Raw genomic sequence first — 18,679 nt, forward strand, 5'->3', positions numbered from 1 at the left:
CATTTGCCTACAGCTCATACTTTTTCCTTTACCTGGGATGCCATGGTTGACTCCTTCTAGGATTGGCTTTAGTTGACGCCCTTTTCTTAGAAGGGGAAAAGGAAAGAGAGGACTTAAAGAAAATCCAAGGCTTTGTCAGAAATTGCCCATCCTCTGGTGGAATAGACCTAGTTGAGTCCTTTTCCTGGGGTTAGGGAGAGGAGACTTTTTAAGTATCTTATTACCTTGAGGTTTTTCTTCCTTAACCAGATACAGCTACCTTTACCTTCCCTCCTCTTTGCCCTAAAAGCAAGGAGCAGCTGGTTCTGAGGTTTTTTTCTTTGATGAAGTCTTTGACTTTCCCTTTTGTCCCTCAGGGAATCTGGCTTTCAGAATCCTAATGTTATAAGAAGTTATGGAGGTACTCCAAATATATCTGCCCTTCAGGATTGCTATGAGGCTGAAATGCGTTAATGTATATAAAGTGCTTTGCAATCCTGAAAGTGATATATAAAGGTCAGTTATTATTGTTGTTATTTTCACATCTTGAAGACATTTAATATATGTAAGCTGACTATGTCAAAGATTTCAGCATTTCTAGTCAAGTAAACAAGTGTTTATGAAGTACCTACTATGCACCAGGCTGGCAATACGAAAAAATAAAAGGCAAAAAAAATCTTTGCTCTCAAAGAGTTTGTGATCTAATGAGAGACAACATACAAATAACTATGTACAAATGAGATCTGTCTAGAATAAATTGGAGGTACTCTTAAGAGAGAAGGCAGCAGTATTAAGGTAGATCAGGAAAGGCTTCTTGCAGAAGGTGACATTTTTGCTGGGACTTGAAGGAAGCCAGGAGACAGAGATGAGGAGGAGGGGCATTCCAGGCCACAGGGGATAGATCTGTTATTTTGAAGAGAGTGATAACCCTTGTTTGGTGCCCTACTTCTGTTCTCTTAGATGATAAAACAGTAGTAAGGAGTTCTGTTGTGAGGAATATTTTTAGCTAATGTTAAAGCATTATAAATGTAAGTTGTTATTATTGTTTTTGTTACACTTACTCCTTTCTATTGTCACTGCTGAGCCATTATGGATGTCTACCTGCACTATCCCAATAGCCTTCCAGTTGGCTTTCCCATCTCTAGTTTCTCAGTCCATTTTTTGCACTACTGCCAACTTAACCTTAATTATTCTAAGATCTGATTTCACTAGCTTGCCAAATTAAATCCAAATTTTTAGTCTGACATTTTTTTTTGGTCCAGATATGTGATTTCATTGGTGTGGAGAGTTCTCTAGATGGGAAAAATCCCCTTCCAACGTAGGTCAGCAGTTGCTTGCAGCTTCTAGTTTTGGACAGTTGCCAGGGCACTGGAAGGTGAAGTGATTTGTTCATAGTCACAAATATCAGAGGTAGTACTTGAACCTAGATCATCCTGACTTGGAGGCCAGTCTTCTATCTACTACCTCATATTGTCTTTCATTTAAGACCAATCTGTTGCCAACCTACTTTTCTTTCACTGATCCTTAGAAGTAAAAAAGGAATAGGAAGTGATCAGCCCCACTTTTCCCTTTGGTAGCAGTGATGCCAGTGTTGGAAAGATACAGGGCTGCTCTTTCAATTGCTATAGATGTAGCTGAGAGGTTTCTTCACTGCTGTTTCTATAGCTGCTTCCCAAATCTATATACAGTGACCATATTTTAATTTTTATTGTATCTCCCTGGGTTGTGCATAGTCACAAACAATGGAGATGTACTTGCAAACATCATTAATTGCACATTGGTCAGTGTATTGTATATTTTTCTTATGGAGCTAAAACCATGGAGTAAAGAGCCCTAGGTCCTTCACTGGCATTTTATTTGTCTTCTCTTTATGTCAGTGTCACAGGGCTTCACAGACCCTCTGTTGCTTTTTTTGGGAACATGGCAGTACTTTGATAGTCCACCCCAAATGAATGGGTGGAAAACATGGGTTAGAAATACTAAGGAAGGAGCAGACCAAGAGCCTCTATCAAACCTAAGAAGGGGTCTTTCCCTAGAAATCAGTGCACGTAGCCAAGAAGGGGGGGAGAACAGGACAATTCTGTGGACTGAGCAAATAGAAGAGGTACAATTTGCTTGATCAAAAGACTTTTAGGAATCATTTGCTTTTCAAGTCTAAGTTTCTCATGCATAGCTGATGAATCTCTCCTGGTATCATCTGACAAAACCAGGAAAAAGATGAACATTTCCCCGTTGTAAAAAAAAAAGCAGTATGAGAGGTATGACTATAGCATATGAATGACACTGAAACCAGAGGAGGTTTTAACAGCCAACAGAACTGTATTTCCTTTGGTCCATTCTTGCTGTTCCCACATCTATGAAAATGCTTATTCTGCAATCTGTAATGGAAAATCAGTGGAAAGATAAAGATGCACTTGACAGTTTTTTTCTGAGATTTTTTTTCTGGACTAGATTTATTTTGTTAAATCAAACATAACCTGTAATTAGGAGATTCTAGTAGGTTCAAACTCTAGATTTGTTTTTATTTATTAAGCCAAGGATGCATTGTGCAACAAGAGGCCAGGGAAACAGAATAACTTGAAATTCTGTTTGCCCCTGTAATGTGTTCCTCTGTCCTTTTTGTTTTTCAGGGAGTTGTAGAAACAAATGCTACGAGCAATCCTACAGAGGTCTGGAGGGCTGCCAGTGTGATAGTGGCTGTAGAGACCGGAAGAACTGCTGCTGGGATTTTGAAGAAACTTGTGTGGCATCAAGTATGTGCAATAACATTGCATGAGTTAGCCTATCATTTGCTTTCTGGAACAATAATGATATGGAACTCATTTTGTGGTAATCAGTAGTCCTGTCAATGGACTGCTTCTGCGTTTTAGCAGTCCAAGGCCTTCTTCAGCGTATATCTCCAGAAGAGGCTGAGCCTCTTCACTGGCTATCTCCCATGCCTGGAATGTTTTCCTCCTCACCTCTGCCTCCTAGATGTCCCCAATTTCTTCAAGACTTAGCTCACCTCCCATCTTCTTTAGGAAACTTATAAAGATTCTTTTACTGCTTTGTAATTATATTATATATTTTGCATGTACCCAGTTATTTGCATATTGTTTCCCCATTGAAATGGGGAGACAAATGCCCTTTGAGGGCAAGGACTGTGTTTTTGCCTCTCTTTATATTTCCAACATCTGGCATGGTGCTTGACACATAGTAAGTATTTAATAAGTGTTTGTTGACTGACTGACTACACTGGATGAGGCTTCCTTTGAGTAGCCATGCTGGAATCATAAAGATTCCCCAGAACCAATTTCCTTATCCCTACCTTGAGAATAGATTAGTGACTAGAAGGTTACCCAACGCTCATAAGCTTGCCTTATAGCAAAATAGAGCCTTTCTCCTGATATCTATGCCAATGGAGAAGATTAGTGAATTAGTAGTCCTAGTAGATGAACAGTTCTGCATTATCTTTTGTCCTTAATTATTGTAGATAATTAAGTAATTATTGAAATAAAATTCATATTTTCTTATAGTGAACTTTAATTTATTAAATACTCAGTTGAATTATGAAATTTGCAGCTCAGATATGGAAATGTAATGTATTTCGTTGTGGAGAGACTCGGCTACCTCACAGTCACTGTTCTTGCTCTGATGACTGCTTGCAGAGAAAAGACTGTTGTACTGATTATAACAGTGTTTGCAAAGGTAAGTAAAAGAACAAATAGGAATAATTTTCTTCTGTTTTATCCTAAAAAAAAGATCGACACATGAGAGAATCTTAGTTTAATAATAAGATATGAAAATTAGGACAGGCTGTGAAATATTTGAGTACTCATTTGGAATGAAAAGACATTTGGCTTTTCATTTAATTTTTGGAAGAAATACAGTATGCAGAGTTATAACTGGAGCAGGGAGACCACAGCTTTGCTCTATGCCACTGAAATTTAAAGGACATTCACATTACTTAAATTCCTTCAGTAATAAACAATTGAATTTAGTAACTAGTCAACAAGAACAATTAATTAGAATAGGAAGCAACTAGATGGCATGCTGGTCACCTCCTATCATCCTGTAATCTGTCCTTTGACTGCAACTGAATTTGTCACACAAAAATTATTTGAGGCTACATCTTTATGGTATCTTGGGATCTCTCTTCTTCACCTCCAAACCTCATTTGACTAAAAAAAATTGATTTGAGGGTATATTTTATGCTGTTTTTTCTTGGAATGTTTAGGGAAGCTTGCCCTGGGCACCAAATTGGTGGTGGTATAGCTGACAGTGTGTATTACATAAGCTTTTTCTTTAGCAGGAAGAGGCAAAGTTAGGAGGTTAAGACTTATTGTTAAATTCTCCATTCGACCTCACCCATTCTTTCCTTTTTCACACTAACTCCTTTTATTCTTCAATATACTTTTAAAGCCATTTTCTTGGTGGTTAAAATAACCCAGTACTTTAAAAATCAGGCATACATGCCAGCTCATTATAGTGGAAATCTTCTTGAAATAAAATTTAGCCCTTGTATTTCCTCAGAACTGTTTTCCTTTCAAAACTGTTTCTTGATAGGTAGTTAATCAGATAAGGTGACTGATCTCTGCCAAGCCATTGTATGCCATGCAATAAATTGTATGTTAATAATTTAAACTGCATTCATTTTCTCTGGAAAAATTGTATCCTCCTCCATAGTTGTAACCAGGAGTTCCGGCTCATGGAGATCACTTGGAGGGTGGGGAGGGGAAGAGGCACACAAAAGACAATCATTCCTAATGGGATACAGCTAGCCAAGGGAGAATCCAAATCACATCCCTTGTGTCATGGCTAATGAGCCTTGACACCTCAGAGGAGGTGTAATGTTGTGGGAATGGGTGGAAGTTGGGAGGGGATGTGATGGGAAAGCAGATGGGGAGAACATGGCTGTAAGAAAGAGAGGAAGATGGACTACAGCAGAAAGGTGGAATTGGGTGGGGTGGTTCTGCATGGCATAGAATGAGCAAAGAACAGTGAGGCACAGAGTTGGAAATCTCCCCTTACCCAAGAAAAGCTCCAGTTGTTATATCCTCATTATAGCTTTGTAGTAAAATACTTTATTCTTAGGGAGTGCCCTAAATAAAATAGTTCCATCTTAAGATGAAGTATGCTATCTATGCATTTGTGTTTTAACTTCTGCTTTTCTGATATCTAAACATTTTGATCTCACATTTTTAGGAGAAAGCCTCTGGGTAGATGAAGAATGTAGCGCTTCTCAGGAGTCTCAGTGTCCAGAGGGGTAAGATTAATTTGAGTATTAGATTCTCTTTTAGCAGTAGGAAGACTGAATTGAAACAGAAAGAAGTAGGATATGGGAGTTTGTGGATGATACTTTTTAGAATAGAAATGAATTAATAATTAATTATAACTAATAATTAATTTTAGAATGAAAGGAGTTGCTTGTATTATTGAAGTTTGAACTTTTGAACATTCCTTAAAGTAGGTTGACTATTAGCAAAAAGTAAACATTTGAGATAAAATATTATGAGCTTGAAGAAGTAAACACAGTTAAATTGTAGTGGATAGACTGATAGATTGAGAGTCAAGGAGACCTAGGTTTAAGCCTTGTCTTAGACATTTACTAGCTTGGTGACCTTGTCAAGATATTTTACGTCTCTTGGCCTCATTTCCTCATCTATAAAATAAGTGAGTTGTATCATCCAGCAATGAATCCATAATGCTATGTATGCCTGCCTCACTTTAATTAGCCTAAGAAGCTTCTCGCTATTTTGTCACTTACAACAAGTTTTTGAAAAAATGTTTCATCTGAGTTTATAGGTAATATCTTAGTGAGAATTTAACCTGATGCTTATCTAGACTTTTGCTTACTGACCCATCTTTCTCTGTAAATGGGAACCAGAAGCCAGCTTCATAATTGTGCTTCCACTATGTATTGTTAGACAGGTTTTACCAATTGCTGCTATCATTGCATATGTCCCCAGCTCTAAAATAGGTGAGTGCTGGTGATGAGGATGGCACACTTTTTTTCTTTTTTTTTATTAATTAATTAATTTTTAGTTTTCAACAATCACTTCCATAAGCTTTTGAGTTTTAAATTTTTCTCTCCCTCCCCACCTCCCTCTCCAAGATGGTGTGCAATCTGATATGGGCTCTACACATTCCTATTAAACATATTTTCGCATTAGTCATATTGCAAGGAAGAATTAGAACCAATAGAAAGAGCCACAAGAAAGAGGGAACAAAACAAAACAGAATTTTAAAAAATAGCAAATAGTATGCTTCAATCTGCATTCAATCTCCATAATTCTTTCTCTGGATATGGATAGCATCTTCCAACATGAGACTTTTGGAGATGTCTTAGATCCTTGTATTTCTGAGAATAACTAAGTCTATAAAAGTTAGTCATCACACAATGTGGCTGTTTCTGTGTAGAATGTTCTCCTGGTTCTGCTTACTTCACTGAACATCAGTCCATACAACTCTTTCCAGGTTTTTCTGAAGTCTGCCTGCTCATCATTTCTTATAGCACAATGGTATTCCATTACATTCATATACCACAACTTGTTCAGCCATTCCACAATTGATGGACATCCCTTCAATTTCCAATTCTTTGCCACCACAGAAAGAGCTGTTATAAATATTTTTGTGCCTGTGGGTCCTTTCCCCTTTTTTAGGATCTCTTTGGGATACAGGAATGGCACACTTTTTAAGAGGAAGTATAACCCCCTCATGTTGGTCACATTTACTCCTCACTAGTAGTTATGATGATAGTACAAGGAAAGGAGATCCTTCGTCCCTTGATCAAAAGAACTCAATGATGAGTATAGCACCCAACCTAGTTTATCTATTTTATCCCTGGGTTTCTCCTACCCCACATTCTTTCCTTTCTACCTTAAGGCTAAATCATTTATCAGTCACAATTCCTATAACAGCAGGCTTACCATTTTATGTAGCAGGACAACCAGTCACTTCCTAAGCTGTTCCCTCAAAGGGCAGAGAACTTTGTCCCTCCTAGCACTTAGAAAGACAGTGCTGGCTTATTTTTAACCACTTGGCCTCTCATCCCCCTCTCCTGACACTCCTTGCAAAGTAAGTCAGAACTCTTAAAAAAAATTAGGAAGAGGAACCTAGATTCTTCATTATGCTATCTAAACATATGTAAGATGAACTGTCTGCTCTTAAATCTCATGCCTCAGTTTAGTGAGTTTTGCTGAGAAATCGAAACTGTGATCACTTAATTCATGCTATAATTTTTTTGGGGAAAAAATATCTAGTGATATAAACTTATCAAAACAAAGAATTTAAAAATATGTATTTTTTCTGTGGGAAATTTCATAAAATGAAGCCTTTTCTTTTATCTCCAAAGGCTACAAAAATAAGTTAAATTTGGTTTTGATCAGCCATATATATTGTCCATATGTAAAGAGATGCTTTCAAAAATCATAAACAATTAAAGAATTAGAAAACTTTTATGAAAATTCTCTCTTGTTTTGACGTAGTTATTTTTGAAAATAAGTAAAATAAGCAAATAATAACCCACGTTGGCAGTAAGGAAATTTTCTCTTCACTATGCCATTTCTTTCTCTTTTTGTCCTCACTCTTAAGGAAGATTAGTTCTGGCAAGCAGCAAAGTCTATTTATTTTTAACAAAAGACTCCTTAAGACAGAGCAAATAGTATGCTTTGATCTGCATTCAAACTCCATAATTCTTTCTCTGGATGTGGATAGCATCTTCCATCATGAGACTTTTAGAGATGTCTTAGAGCCTTGCATTGCTTTTTTTTTTTTTTTTTTTTTTTTTTTAGGCAATTGGGGTTAAGTGATTTGCCCACGGTCACACAGCTAGTGTCAAGTGTTTGATCTGAGGCCGAATTTGAACTCAGGTCCTCCTGACTTCAGGGCCGGTGCTCTCTCTACTGCGCCACCTAGCTGCCCCTCTTGCATTGATTTTAAATGATTAAGGCATAACAACTCCAAAACTAGACTCTACTTCTGGATTGCTTATTTATTCTTTTCATTAGATTTTTTTAAAGTCTTTGGGAATTATTAGCAACATTGCTATTAAAATCTACATGTGGGAAGGATTTTGATAGGGATAAACCAAAGGATTTCATGTTTTTATCTGGGTTTATGGATATTAAAGTAATAGTCTTTTTTAAGGATTGACATCAGCAGCAGAGCTGGAACCAAATTTATGGAGATTTTGATCCCTGTGTTCACTGTTATTCACCCTCAGGGTCTCCTTCCCTTTGTCACCAGAATTATAAATAGGCACAGTATAGTTTGGGAACTTGAAAATCTGTTAATATCCAGTTCGAAAGAACCAATGGATAATTGGTGATGTAGAATTGAAATTGAGGGAAGAGACTGGATTGGATATAGAAATCTGAGAGTTAGCATTGAGATAATTAAACCCATGGGAGATGATGAGAACTCTGAGAATATAGATAGAAAAGATTAGGGGTCCTAGGACATAGCCTTATGGAACACTCACATTTAGAGAGTTTGATTTAAATTATGAGCCAGTAAAGAAGACTGAGAAAGAGTTAGTAAATTGGAAGGGAAACTAAGAGAGAATAGTGTCTTGAAAGTTCAGAGAGGAGATAAATCCAGGATGAGAGTTTGATCTATGAAGGTTTTTCTAAAGAAGAAGGACATGTGCATGTTTGAAGGCTGCAGGGAAGGAACCATTTAAGTCAAAGATCAAGAGAGAGGAGATGGTTGGACTTGCAATCTTCTGGAAAAGATGAGGGGATAAGGTCAAGGGCACATGTAGAGGGGTTGGCCTCAGCAAAAAAGGTCACCTCCTTGTCAGAGACAATGAATATATGAATTATTGAAGCATTTTCCCACTAAAAACCTACTTTAACTCTTCATCATAGTGTGGAAATGACCTTGAATTCATAAAGGCTATGTCAGTAGAGCACAAGCTCTGACAAGTCTTGTTGTTCAGTCAGTTGTTCAGTAGTCTGACTCTTTGTGACTCCATTTAGGGTTTTCTTGGCAGAAATACTGGAATGGTTTGCCATTTCCTTCTCCAGTTCATTTTACAGATAAAGAAATTGAGGCAAACAGGGTTAAGTGACTTGCCCAGGATCACACAGTCAATAAGTATCTGAGGCTAGATTTGAACTCAGGAAGATGAGTCTTCTTGACTCCAGGACCTGCACTCTATCCACTGAATACCTGGCTGCCCCTTACTCAGGAGAAATGGCTTCAAGTGGGATTCAGAAACAGCTTGATTACAAGTCCGTTGATTGAGGAAACTCACGAAGACTATCTATTAAAATATGGAAGTATTTCAATTCATTTCAGCAGAGGGAGTACCCACACCTCTGGATCTATGTTTAAATATCAAATATGACTTTTGTAGAGGAACACAATTGTTCTAGATCAGAAGTAATTCAGAGGCTAGTCCGGTGCTTCAGGTTCTCTGAATTGGAACAAAATGAGACACTCATAGAACCATCTAATAGTTAGAAAAAGAAGTCTGCTTAGCCAGTATGGAAAGAATACTCAGCAAGGATACAACATTGATTCATCTGAGTTCAGCTTCCCTGTCTCTGTCTTGCTTATATTTAAACATCAGGCAGGCCTAGAGGAGGACAACCCTTACCTCCTAGTTAGGCGCCTTTTGTAATTAGGTTCCCAGGAAGCTACATCAAAAGACCCAGCCTTTGTTTTCTGAGTCAACTAGGTTTTTAAGGATAGTTTCAATACTTTTAAAGGGAAAACTAGCTTAGTCTATACAGGAAGATATTATTTTCATAGTTAGAAAATATTCTCATTTGTTAATGTGTTAAAAAATAATTCTAGCCTTGATTTTAGTCATTCCCTCATTCAATAGCACTTATTAAGTACTTGCTTTGCATAAACATCTTGCTAGGTACTCAAGATACAGAAAAAAAAATGAAACAGTCCTTGCCCTCAAGGAACTTCCACTCCAGTAGGAGGAAATATATACACAAATAAGCAAGTAAAATTACAGATTTAGAGCTATAAGTGTCCTTAGAGGTTATCTGCTTCAACCCCTTCATTTTATGGAGGAGTCATTGAGAGACGAAGTCATACAGTTAATAGCTGGTAAAACTGAGATTTGAACTTTTCCAGGGCCTCAGGTTACAAATCCAGTGGTGTTTGCACCACATTTCCATACTAAATATGCAAATATAAATTATGAAATACAAATTTGGCAGGTTGGACTGCCCTGGGCTGGACAAGACAAGAGTATTGACAACTAGAATAATCAAGAAAGGCCCTGGATAGAAATTGGGCTAGATATTCTGAAAGTTGGAGAGGGAAGATGAGAATGATATGTATCCTTGCTTTTTGTTACTTATATGGTGTAGGATGTGCCTAGAAAGGATGTTTTGCAGAAGAGTGAAAAAGTTGTACATACTAGATGACTCACCTAGGTCATTCATGTCTATTGCTTAACAGAGAGAATGTTTAATTTCAACTTACTTATCACTTACATTAATTGTATTATTTGCTCAGTGAACTACTTAGTCTCAATGTTTTTGGCTTTTGTTTTTTACACAGGAAAAAGTTCTCTGTTAGAATCCAATACCTGTAGGAGTTGGCAGTAAAACAAAACAAAACAAAACAAAACAGTGTGATATAGTGGAGTTATGGATTTGGAATCACAAGGCTTGGGTTCAAATCTCAACTCTTAAGTTTACTGTTGATATGAATTTGTGCCAGTCAATTAACCTCTCTGGGCCTCAATTTCCTCTACTGTAAAATGAAGAAATTAAATGAGATGGCCTCTAAAAGCCCCTTTCAGCTCTAAATCTATGAACCAGTGTGTCAACCATTATCCTGACCCTTTTTGCTCCAATTAGGAAGTGGGAGTGGGAGTAGGGGAGGGAAACCACCACTTAACCAGGGGTTAAATATGTCAGAGAATTCCCATGAGGGGATTAGGAAGCAGTAAGAACAGCACAGGCAGGAAGTGGGTCAGGGAGGGAGGTTTTTCAGCACATATTCATGACAGAAACAGCTTCAGCAGGGGAAAGGATGCCACTGGGATTGATCATTCTTAGGTGAAAAGTAAGTCAAGAAATATTTAGGCACCTACTATGTGCCAGGCACTGTGCTAAGTGCTGGGGATACAAAAAAGAGGCATTCCCTGTCCTCAAAGGGCTCATAATCTAATGGGGAAGACAACAAATGAACAAATATATACTAACAAACTCTACAGGCTAAATAGGAAATAATTAAAAGAGGGAAGGCACTAGAGAGGTTGGGAAAGATTTCTTGTAGAATATGGGCAATAGAGTTTTACATATATAGGGAGAACCAAAATCGGGATTAGAATGGAGCCTAGGTGGTCTCTACTTCCTTTTATTGTGACTTGAGGTGCTGGGAATCCCAAAATATAAGGAAACAGGAGAGGAGATAATTGTCTGGAAATAATTCAACCACTCAAGCCTTCTTTCTATCAGAGTAGTGAGATTTATTGTAACACCAGTATGTTGGGCAATATTCCTAGTAAATCTGCAGCTTTGTCTGGGTGAGAATGATACTGTTGCACAGAAAAAGGGAAAAAGGGTTAGTGAAAAGATCTTGATGGTATTAAAGAGTGGTAAGTAGCCTGGCGGGCCAGAGGCAAACAATGAAAGGGTCTAGATGGGATTAAGGAGTTTCAAGTAAGCTAATTAAGTAATCGAGGTGGGTTGAGGTGGACCAGATTGCCTTGGGCAGAGGCACCTGATTTGGGCTACTGAAATGTATGGGAAAATTCAGGATCTAGGTCTCATAGTCCCATCATTCCCTCCTCAAACAAATGGGCCCTAAAATATTTTGGGGTAAGGGGCAATTACTCCAAAAGATTTTAGGTCCCATTTGTTTAAGGGGAGAATGATAGGGTAATGGGACCTGGACCCCTAAAAGGAAAAAACCATGCCTTTGAATGAAGCCCAGTCCCTGAACTTTCCCACACAACCCAGTCACACAACCCAGTCACACAACCGTGGCCTTTTGTCTGAGACATCTGGCCCATCCCAGCCCATCTAGATGCTCAATGATCCTTTTAACTGCTATTTCACTGTGGCTCTCTGATCACTTAACTCCTTTCATTGTCTGCATCTGACCCACTCCAGGTTATTTACCACTCCTTAATTCCATCCAGATCTTCTCACTGTCTTTCTTGTATATAAGTACCAAGCTTACCCCTATTAAATTGTTCAGATTCACTGGGAACTATGCCTACTTTTGTTGGTGTTACAATGCTGCAGGTTCAGTCAGAATCTAGCCAGCTTCTTTTGGTGATACAAATAACCCTGCTGCTTTGACTGAAAGAAGGTTTGAGTGGTTGAATACTTTCAAGACAGAATCCCCTTGTACCCTTATATTCTGGGATTCCCAGCACCCCAAACCACAACACTTTGACCCTAAGTCAAAGAGATTAGGCATGGCCAGGGCCTGATACCACACTGAGGCAGGGGGGAGGGGGTACCACTAGTTTATAAGGGATCTGAGGATTGGGTCCTGATATGCTCATTAGGGTTTAAAAGAGAGATAACAATATAAACAAATCTTGCCATATCGTGCAGTTCATTCTCCTTCCTCGATGTTTTAGTTACATGAACGTTTCCTAATATAGAGATTGACAAACAGAAGACAGGAGAGTACTTTGCTTTTTATAATTACAGTGAATGATGACTTTTTTTTGGAATTTTTACTTTTAGGTTTAGTCTGCCACCTGTGATTTTGTTTTCCATGGATGGTTTCAGATCTGAATATTTACATACATGGAGCACACTGATGCCCAATATCAACAAACTGAGTAAGTCTCCAGTGAAAGGGTCAAGTTATACCTACTAAGAGAAGGAATAGCTGTGCCAGCCTCATCTTTGACTCTTGGATTTGATGGCCAGTTTATTGCATAGTATGGCTTATCCATGGTGCCCACATTCTCATATTTGTTTTGGCCTTTCCTTTCTCTGTCACCTGTTTGTATAGAATTTGACACAACTGAGAATAGCATTATTTTCTAGGGGGTTATTTCCTTCTTTGAAAAAGATTTGTGATCTTCCCACTTCCATATTCCCTTCCACGTGGACAGGTAAGAACTCATAGGTGAGCCTTTGCAACTACATGCGTACAACAGCTCTCCATTAAGGTAGTGTCAGAGGATGATGGAATTCTCCAGAGATTCTTGTAGTAGACATGTAATACTATCCTGACACATAACATTTAGAAAAAAAAACTAATGAGTCAGAGTCTTCAAGAATCAGGACATATTCTAAACTTGTATTACCCAAATTTATAGTCAACCAAAATATTTCATAAGTATGAACTCCAGAATGCTGAATTATAAGCTTAGCAGAATTTAATTCACTTTTTAATTAATTTTAACAAATACTTATTAATCACCTACAGGGTGTCTCAGTTTCCTCCTCTGTAAAGTGAAGGGGTTGGACTAGATGGCCTCTGAGGGCCACTCCACCTCTTGATTTATGATCTAGAATCCCCTTCTTTATAGGCTGATTTTCATTTGCTCTCAACTTCTTATTCATCTACTGCCCCATCTCTGTGGATAAGACGCTAGTTCTCAGTGGCTCAGAAAGCCATCCTGAGCCCTCATATCAGGATCATCCAAATGACTGCCCCCCACAAGCAAAGGGTATAGAGGGATAGGTTTATTTAGCTTGTAAGGGATGCAGATGTTGAATATATAGCAAAGATACCTGTTGGCAGATCTGATTTTGCTTCAGTTTCCCCTACAGAGACTCTGTTCACAAGGGTGTCAGGAGGCATGGTATGGGAAAATCTTTAGGTCTGAGGTATATACCACTGAACTGGGAGAATATATATGCCCAGGTATGGGAAGGAGTGGGATGGGAAAAAGGGATGGGATGTCATTGGTCCTCTTTGAAAATGAAGGGTGAACAACAACAAATAACATCACGTAATAATGATAATGGCATATTATATAATTTAACATTAATATAATCATATTACATATAGTATATAATGATATATAAAAAGTATTTCTATATCCCTTTAAGTTTATAAAGCATTTCCTTTACCTTATCCATATCACCAGTATAAAGCCTTCATCCATACATGGAGGTAAGGAATCTTTATTCTGTAATTGCCACTTTACTTCCTCTTTGAAATACCTATTGCCCAGCTGTTGAGGAACTTCCTTCTTGAAATTCTAGCTGCTTCCTCATACCACTTTCTCTTTTGTAAGGTATATAGGCCTGGTGATAGCCTGCCACATTGTTTAAAGTGGCTATTCTGTTGATTTTTAGTTTTACAACTATGGTTTAGATTGAAAACATCTTGAATAAATGAAAAGCCTAAATCTCATGCAGGTTAAGTAGCTGGCCTGTGGTCAGCTTTACTGGGGTCAGCTACTTAACCTGCATAAGATTTAGACTTTTCAACTAAAAAATGGGGATAACAGTAATACCTCATAGGGTGGATAACAGGATTAAACAACATAATGCAAAATTGTGCCTCCTAAGTTCTATGTAACAATAGCATGATATTTGTTTGAATTTATGCCAATAATTTAAGAGGGGAAGGTCATATTTCCTGAACAAAAGCGAATTGTTTACTTTTCATCTTTTCATTGTTGGAAAATTTCAAATGTAGCTATGTAAACTCCAGTCCAATGTTTTGTATTTTGCTGTTGGAGAGGAAATAACTTTCAACGTGTATTTTCCCAGTGGTAGTGACCTCTGGAATGAGGTTATTGTACAGACCAAGAAATGATCAAAGAAATAAAGGTACAGCTAATGGCCTTCCTTGTTAAAAACAAATGCCTGAAAAATCACTTTTCCATATGGAAACTGTATTCAAAAAATAAGCCAGAGGTGTTCAAGGTTTTGGAGTATGACAGCTCCTGTCTCTAAGGAAAAAAAAACTTTCATGGCCCTGTCTTTTATTACTACATGATGTTATCACTATCTTTGATAGTGAGAAGGTATAATGACCAAAAAGTTGCTATCAATTTAGTAGATATCAATTGTAGCTGGTATTTCACTGGTATAATTAAGTCATGTCAAATCAATAAGCATTTCTTGATCTCCTGTGTGCCAGGTACTGTGCTAAGCACTGGGGATACAAAGAAAGACAAAAGGCAGTCCCTATTCTCATGAAATTCATTGTTTAATGGGAAAGGCAATGTGCAAACAACTATATGCAAAAAAGATATAGAAGATATATTGGAGATAATCGCTAGAGGGAAGGCACTAGAATAAAGGGGAATTAGGAAAAGTTTCCTGTAGAAGGTGGGGTTTTAGCTGGGATTTGAAAGAAGTCAGGAAAGCCAACAGGCGGAGATGAATAGAGAATTCTAGGCATGGGGGAAAACCAGTGAAAATGCAGTCAGAAGTTGGAGTGTCTTGTGAGAGGAATGGAAGGGACTGTCACTGGATCACTGAGTATATAGTGAAGAGAAAGAAGTAAAAAGATGGAAAGGTACCAAGGGGCCAGGTTATGAAGGGCTTTGAATGCCAGAGGATTTTATATTTGATCTTGGAGGAGATATGCAACCACTGGAGTTTATTGAATAGGAGGGTGAAATGGTCAAACCTGCACTTTAGGAAAATCAATTTGATAGCTGATTGCAAGATGGACAGAAGTGGGGAGAAACATGTAGTAAGGGAATAAATCAGCAGGATATTGAAATAGTCTGGGTGTGAGATGATGAGGGCCTGCACTAGCTTGGTGGCAGTGTCAGAGGAAAGAAAGGAGCAAATGTGGGAGATGTCACAAAGGTAAAATCTACAACATCTGGCAAGAGTTTAGATATGGGATGAGAATGAGGAGTAGAGGATGTTGCCTACTGTGTGATGGTAAGACAGGATTTTAGAGGAAAGATGAGTTTACTTTTGAACATGTTGAATTTAATATGTCTTTGGGATATCTAGTTCAACATGTCCAGTAGACAGTTGGAGATGTGATTCTGAAGGTTAGGTGAGAGATTAAAGCTGAATAAGTAGATGTGAAGATCATTAGTAGAGAAAAGATAAAGAATCTATGAGAGCTGGTGAGATCACCAAGTAAATTGGTAGAGAGGGAAATGATAACAGCCCAGGATGGAGTCTTGGGAGACATGCACCATTACCTGGGTGATGATCCTGCAAAGGAGACTGAGAAAGAGCAACCAACCAGGTAGGAGGGGGGCTAGGATAGAATAGTGTCATAAAAACCTAGAGAAAAAGAGTGTAGGGAACTTCGAGAAAAAGAAACTTCCTCTACCAATGCACCTTGGTGCCTGAGAGGCAGTGTTGCAGAGTAAATAGAGAGCTGACCTCAGGCCACCTCTCCCTCACCTCAGACACATAGTGGGCAAGTCACCTGAGCTCTCAGTGGTGCAGACAACTCTCTAGGATTACAAATTACATAGAAGGTCCTGAACTGCCTCAATTCAATAACACTTTAAATATATAATAATGCTTTAAAATCAGTAATTTATATTTTGTTACTTATTGTAACAAAAAGGAATGTGTTTTAGCTGATAGAGAGCTGGTTTTAGTCAGGAATAGGTGTATTCAATTCATCCCACCTCTGCCACATGTAGACTATATGATCCTAGGAAAGGAAAGTTGCTTAACCTCTCAATGTAACTAAGATTATACATTGCAGAGCAGGTACTGATTTGAACTCAGAAAGTTTTTCACTTTGAGCTCCTTACATTAATGAAATGACAAGCCTGGTTCAAAAATAATCATTATAGCTTCTCCAGGCATTGGAAAAATAGTAATACATCTCTGTGTGAGGAATACAATTTGTCAATACATAGAAGACCTGGTCTTTTATTGATTTGTAAAGCTCTTGCAATAATTACAACCCATAGGTGGGAAGCCAAAGTACTAAGATATAAAATTTGTTTCTTTGTAAACAGTAAGGTTTTGATAAAATAACATTGTAATCATATGCTTACATTTCAAGAGTAGAGGCTATTTAGTTAGTTGTATTTGTATCTCCAGGGTCTAGCACAATGCCTGACACATAATACGTGCTTAATAAATGCTTGGTGATTGAATGTTACCAATTCACGTGCACTAGACTAGAACAAAAGCTAAAGGACATCTCATAGTCTTATATTATGAAGAAATTTCATGTTGAATATGATTTTTAAAGAAAGTGAATCATCTACTTGAAAATACACTGACCACGGGGCAGGTAGGTGGTACAATGAATAGAGTACCAGCCCTGGAGTCAGGAAAATATATGGGCCAAGAACTTAGGAATAGGTTATAAAGAGATTTCCACTGAAATTAGTTTTATAATAATGATTTGTGTATATCATAATAGATATTAGTATGCATTCTAAAATATAAATACTGAAAAGCTTTTCTGTTCTGTATAGTGTCTTTTCACATGTGACCTCAAGCTTAGTTGGGAGTTGTTAGATATTAGAGTTCAGAAATTTTTATTTTCTTTACTGTATTCAATGTACTAGTTCAAGAAAAGCACATAGAGTAGATGTTGAACTAATTCCATTAAATATATTTATATGAACCATTATTATGAACCCTTACAGTTGGCTTTTTATTTTTTTATTAGAAGCTTTATGTGCCAAATTGCCATCTATTTGTACATACTCTTCATAAACAAGGAACTTCCTGATATGTCAATATGATTTGTTGCAGAAACGTGTGGAATACATTCGAAGTACATGAGAGCAGTTTATCCAACCAAAACCTTCCCAAATCATTACACCATTGTCACAGTAAGTTATTAACCAAGTGGTTTAGCTGGAAAAAACAAAACAAAGCTAATTAAATGGTTTATGGCCCAGATTAGGGAAGAAAGATGTCCCAGCCATGTTATATGCCACTGATTAAGGCCATTTAGCAAGCTTCTATTGGGGAAAGGTCATGGATCAAACTGTGATTCAGGAGAGAGTAATCAGAATGCCATGAAAGCATCAAGGTCAAAGGATTCACTGGTGTCAGCAAATCTGGAAGATTAGGCAGGTATCATGAGATTAGATCAAAGGATCATGGATTTAGAATTGTAAGGGATCATAAAAGTCACTGAGTCCAACCCCCTTATTTTTACAGATGAGGAAACTGAGGTCCAGGAAGGTTAAGGGATTCACCTAGGGTCACACAGCATCTGAAGCAGGATTCAACTTTCTACAAGTGCCACATTCTGTCCACAAATCACAAGTACTTTAACAAGCATCAAGGAAAAATACCAAAATGAGTAGTGATCAGAAAATTTGAGGAGAAACCAGCCACAGGTCTGCAGGCACTTGGGAGGGGGACTCTAGCCAGCAAGGCCAATGCAGAGTCTTCTAGCACATGGAGGGGGCCAAGACCTATGTATATTTACCAGAGCAGCTGGCAACTGTGTTACTCTGACCCTCGGATGGGTCTTAGAACCTCCCAGTGTGGACTGGAGCTAAGGCTTGAGGCTGTACTCGAGGGCAGAAAGTATGGACCAGGTGTGAGCTGACAAGCTGGGAGGGAGTGGGGTTGGGGGAGAGTAGCAGCTTTCCATTAGAACTCTGGCCAGAAGGAAGTCTGCAGCTGAATCTCTCAAATCCAGAACCTTAGAAGTCTGTAAAGCTCAGACCAAGAGATCAAAAATCAGACTACACTTTAGGTCAAAATTCTTGGGACACTCTGTGGCCTGAGGCTCCCCTGAGATCCTTGAAGAACATGATGTTCAATAAGCAGAGAAAACAGTAGCAATACCCTAGATAATATAGATCAGGACCAAAACAAGGTTCCAACATTCGCTCCAGGAGTATTCAGAG

The 18,679-nt window shown here is 38.1% G+C and overlaps 1 protein-coding gene across 1 annotated transcript in view; it reads left to right on the forward strand.

Annotated features, from left to right (window-relative positions):
* The window catches only part of ENPP3 (ectonucleotide pyrophosphatase/phosphodiesterase 3), a 114,700-nt gene that overhangs the window by 22,461 nt on the left and 73,560 nt on the right, over nt 1-18,679 (forward strand). Inside the window, exons 4-8 of the mRNA XM_027848671.1 lie at nt 2,610-2,732; nt 3,541-3,666; nt 5,164-5,224; nt 12,639-12,736; nt 17,565-17,644. Coding sequence (XP_027704472.1) covers nt 2,610-2,732; nt 3,541-3,666; nt 5,164-5,224; nt 12,639-12,736; nt 17,565-17,644 — 488 coding nt within the window. The remainder of the gene's footprint in view (nt 1-2,609; nt 2,733-3,540; nt 3,667-5,163; nt 5,225-12,638; nt 12,737-17,564; nt 17,645-18,679) is intronic.

Source organism: Vombatus ursinus, unplaced genomic scaffold (genome assembly GCF_900497805.2).
Source record: "Vombatus ursinus unplaced genomic scaffold, bare-nosed wombat genome assembly UNPS02006779.1, whole genome shotgun sequence".
Classification (NCBI taxonomy): domain Eukaryota; kingdom Metazoa; phylum Chordata; class Mammalia; order Diprotodontia; family Vombatidae; genus Vombatus; species Vombatus ursinus.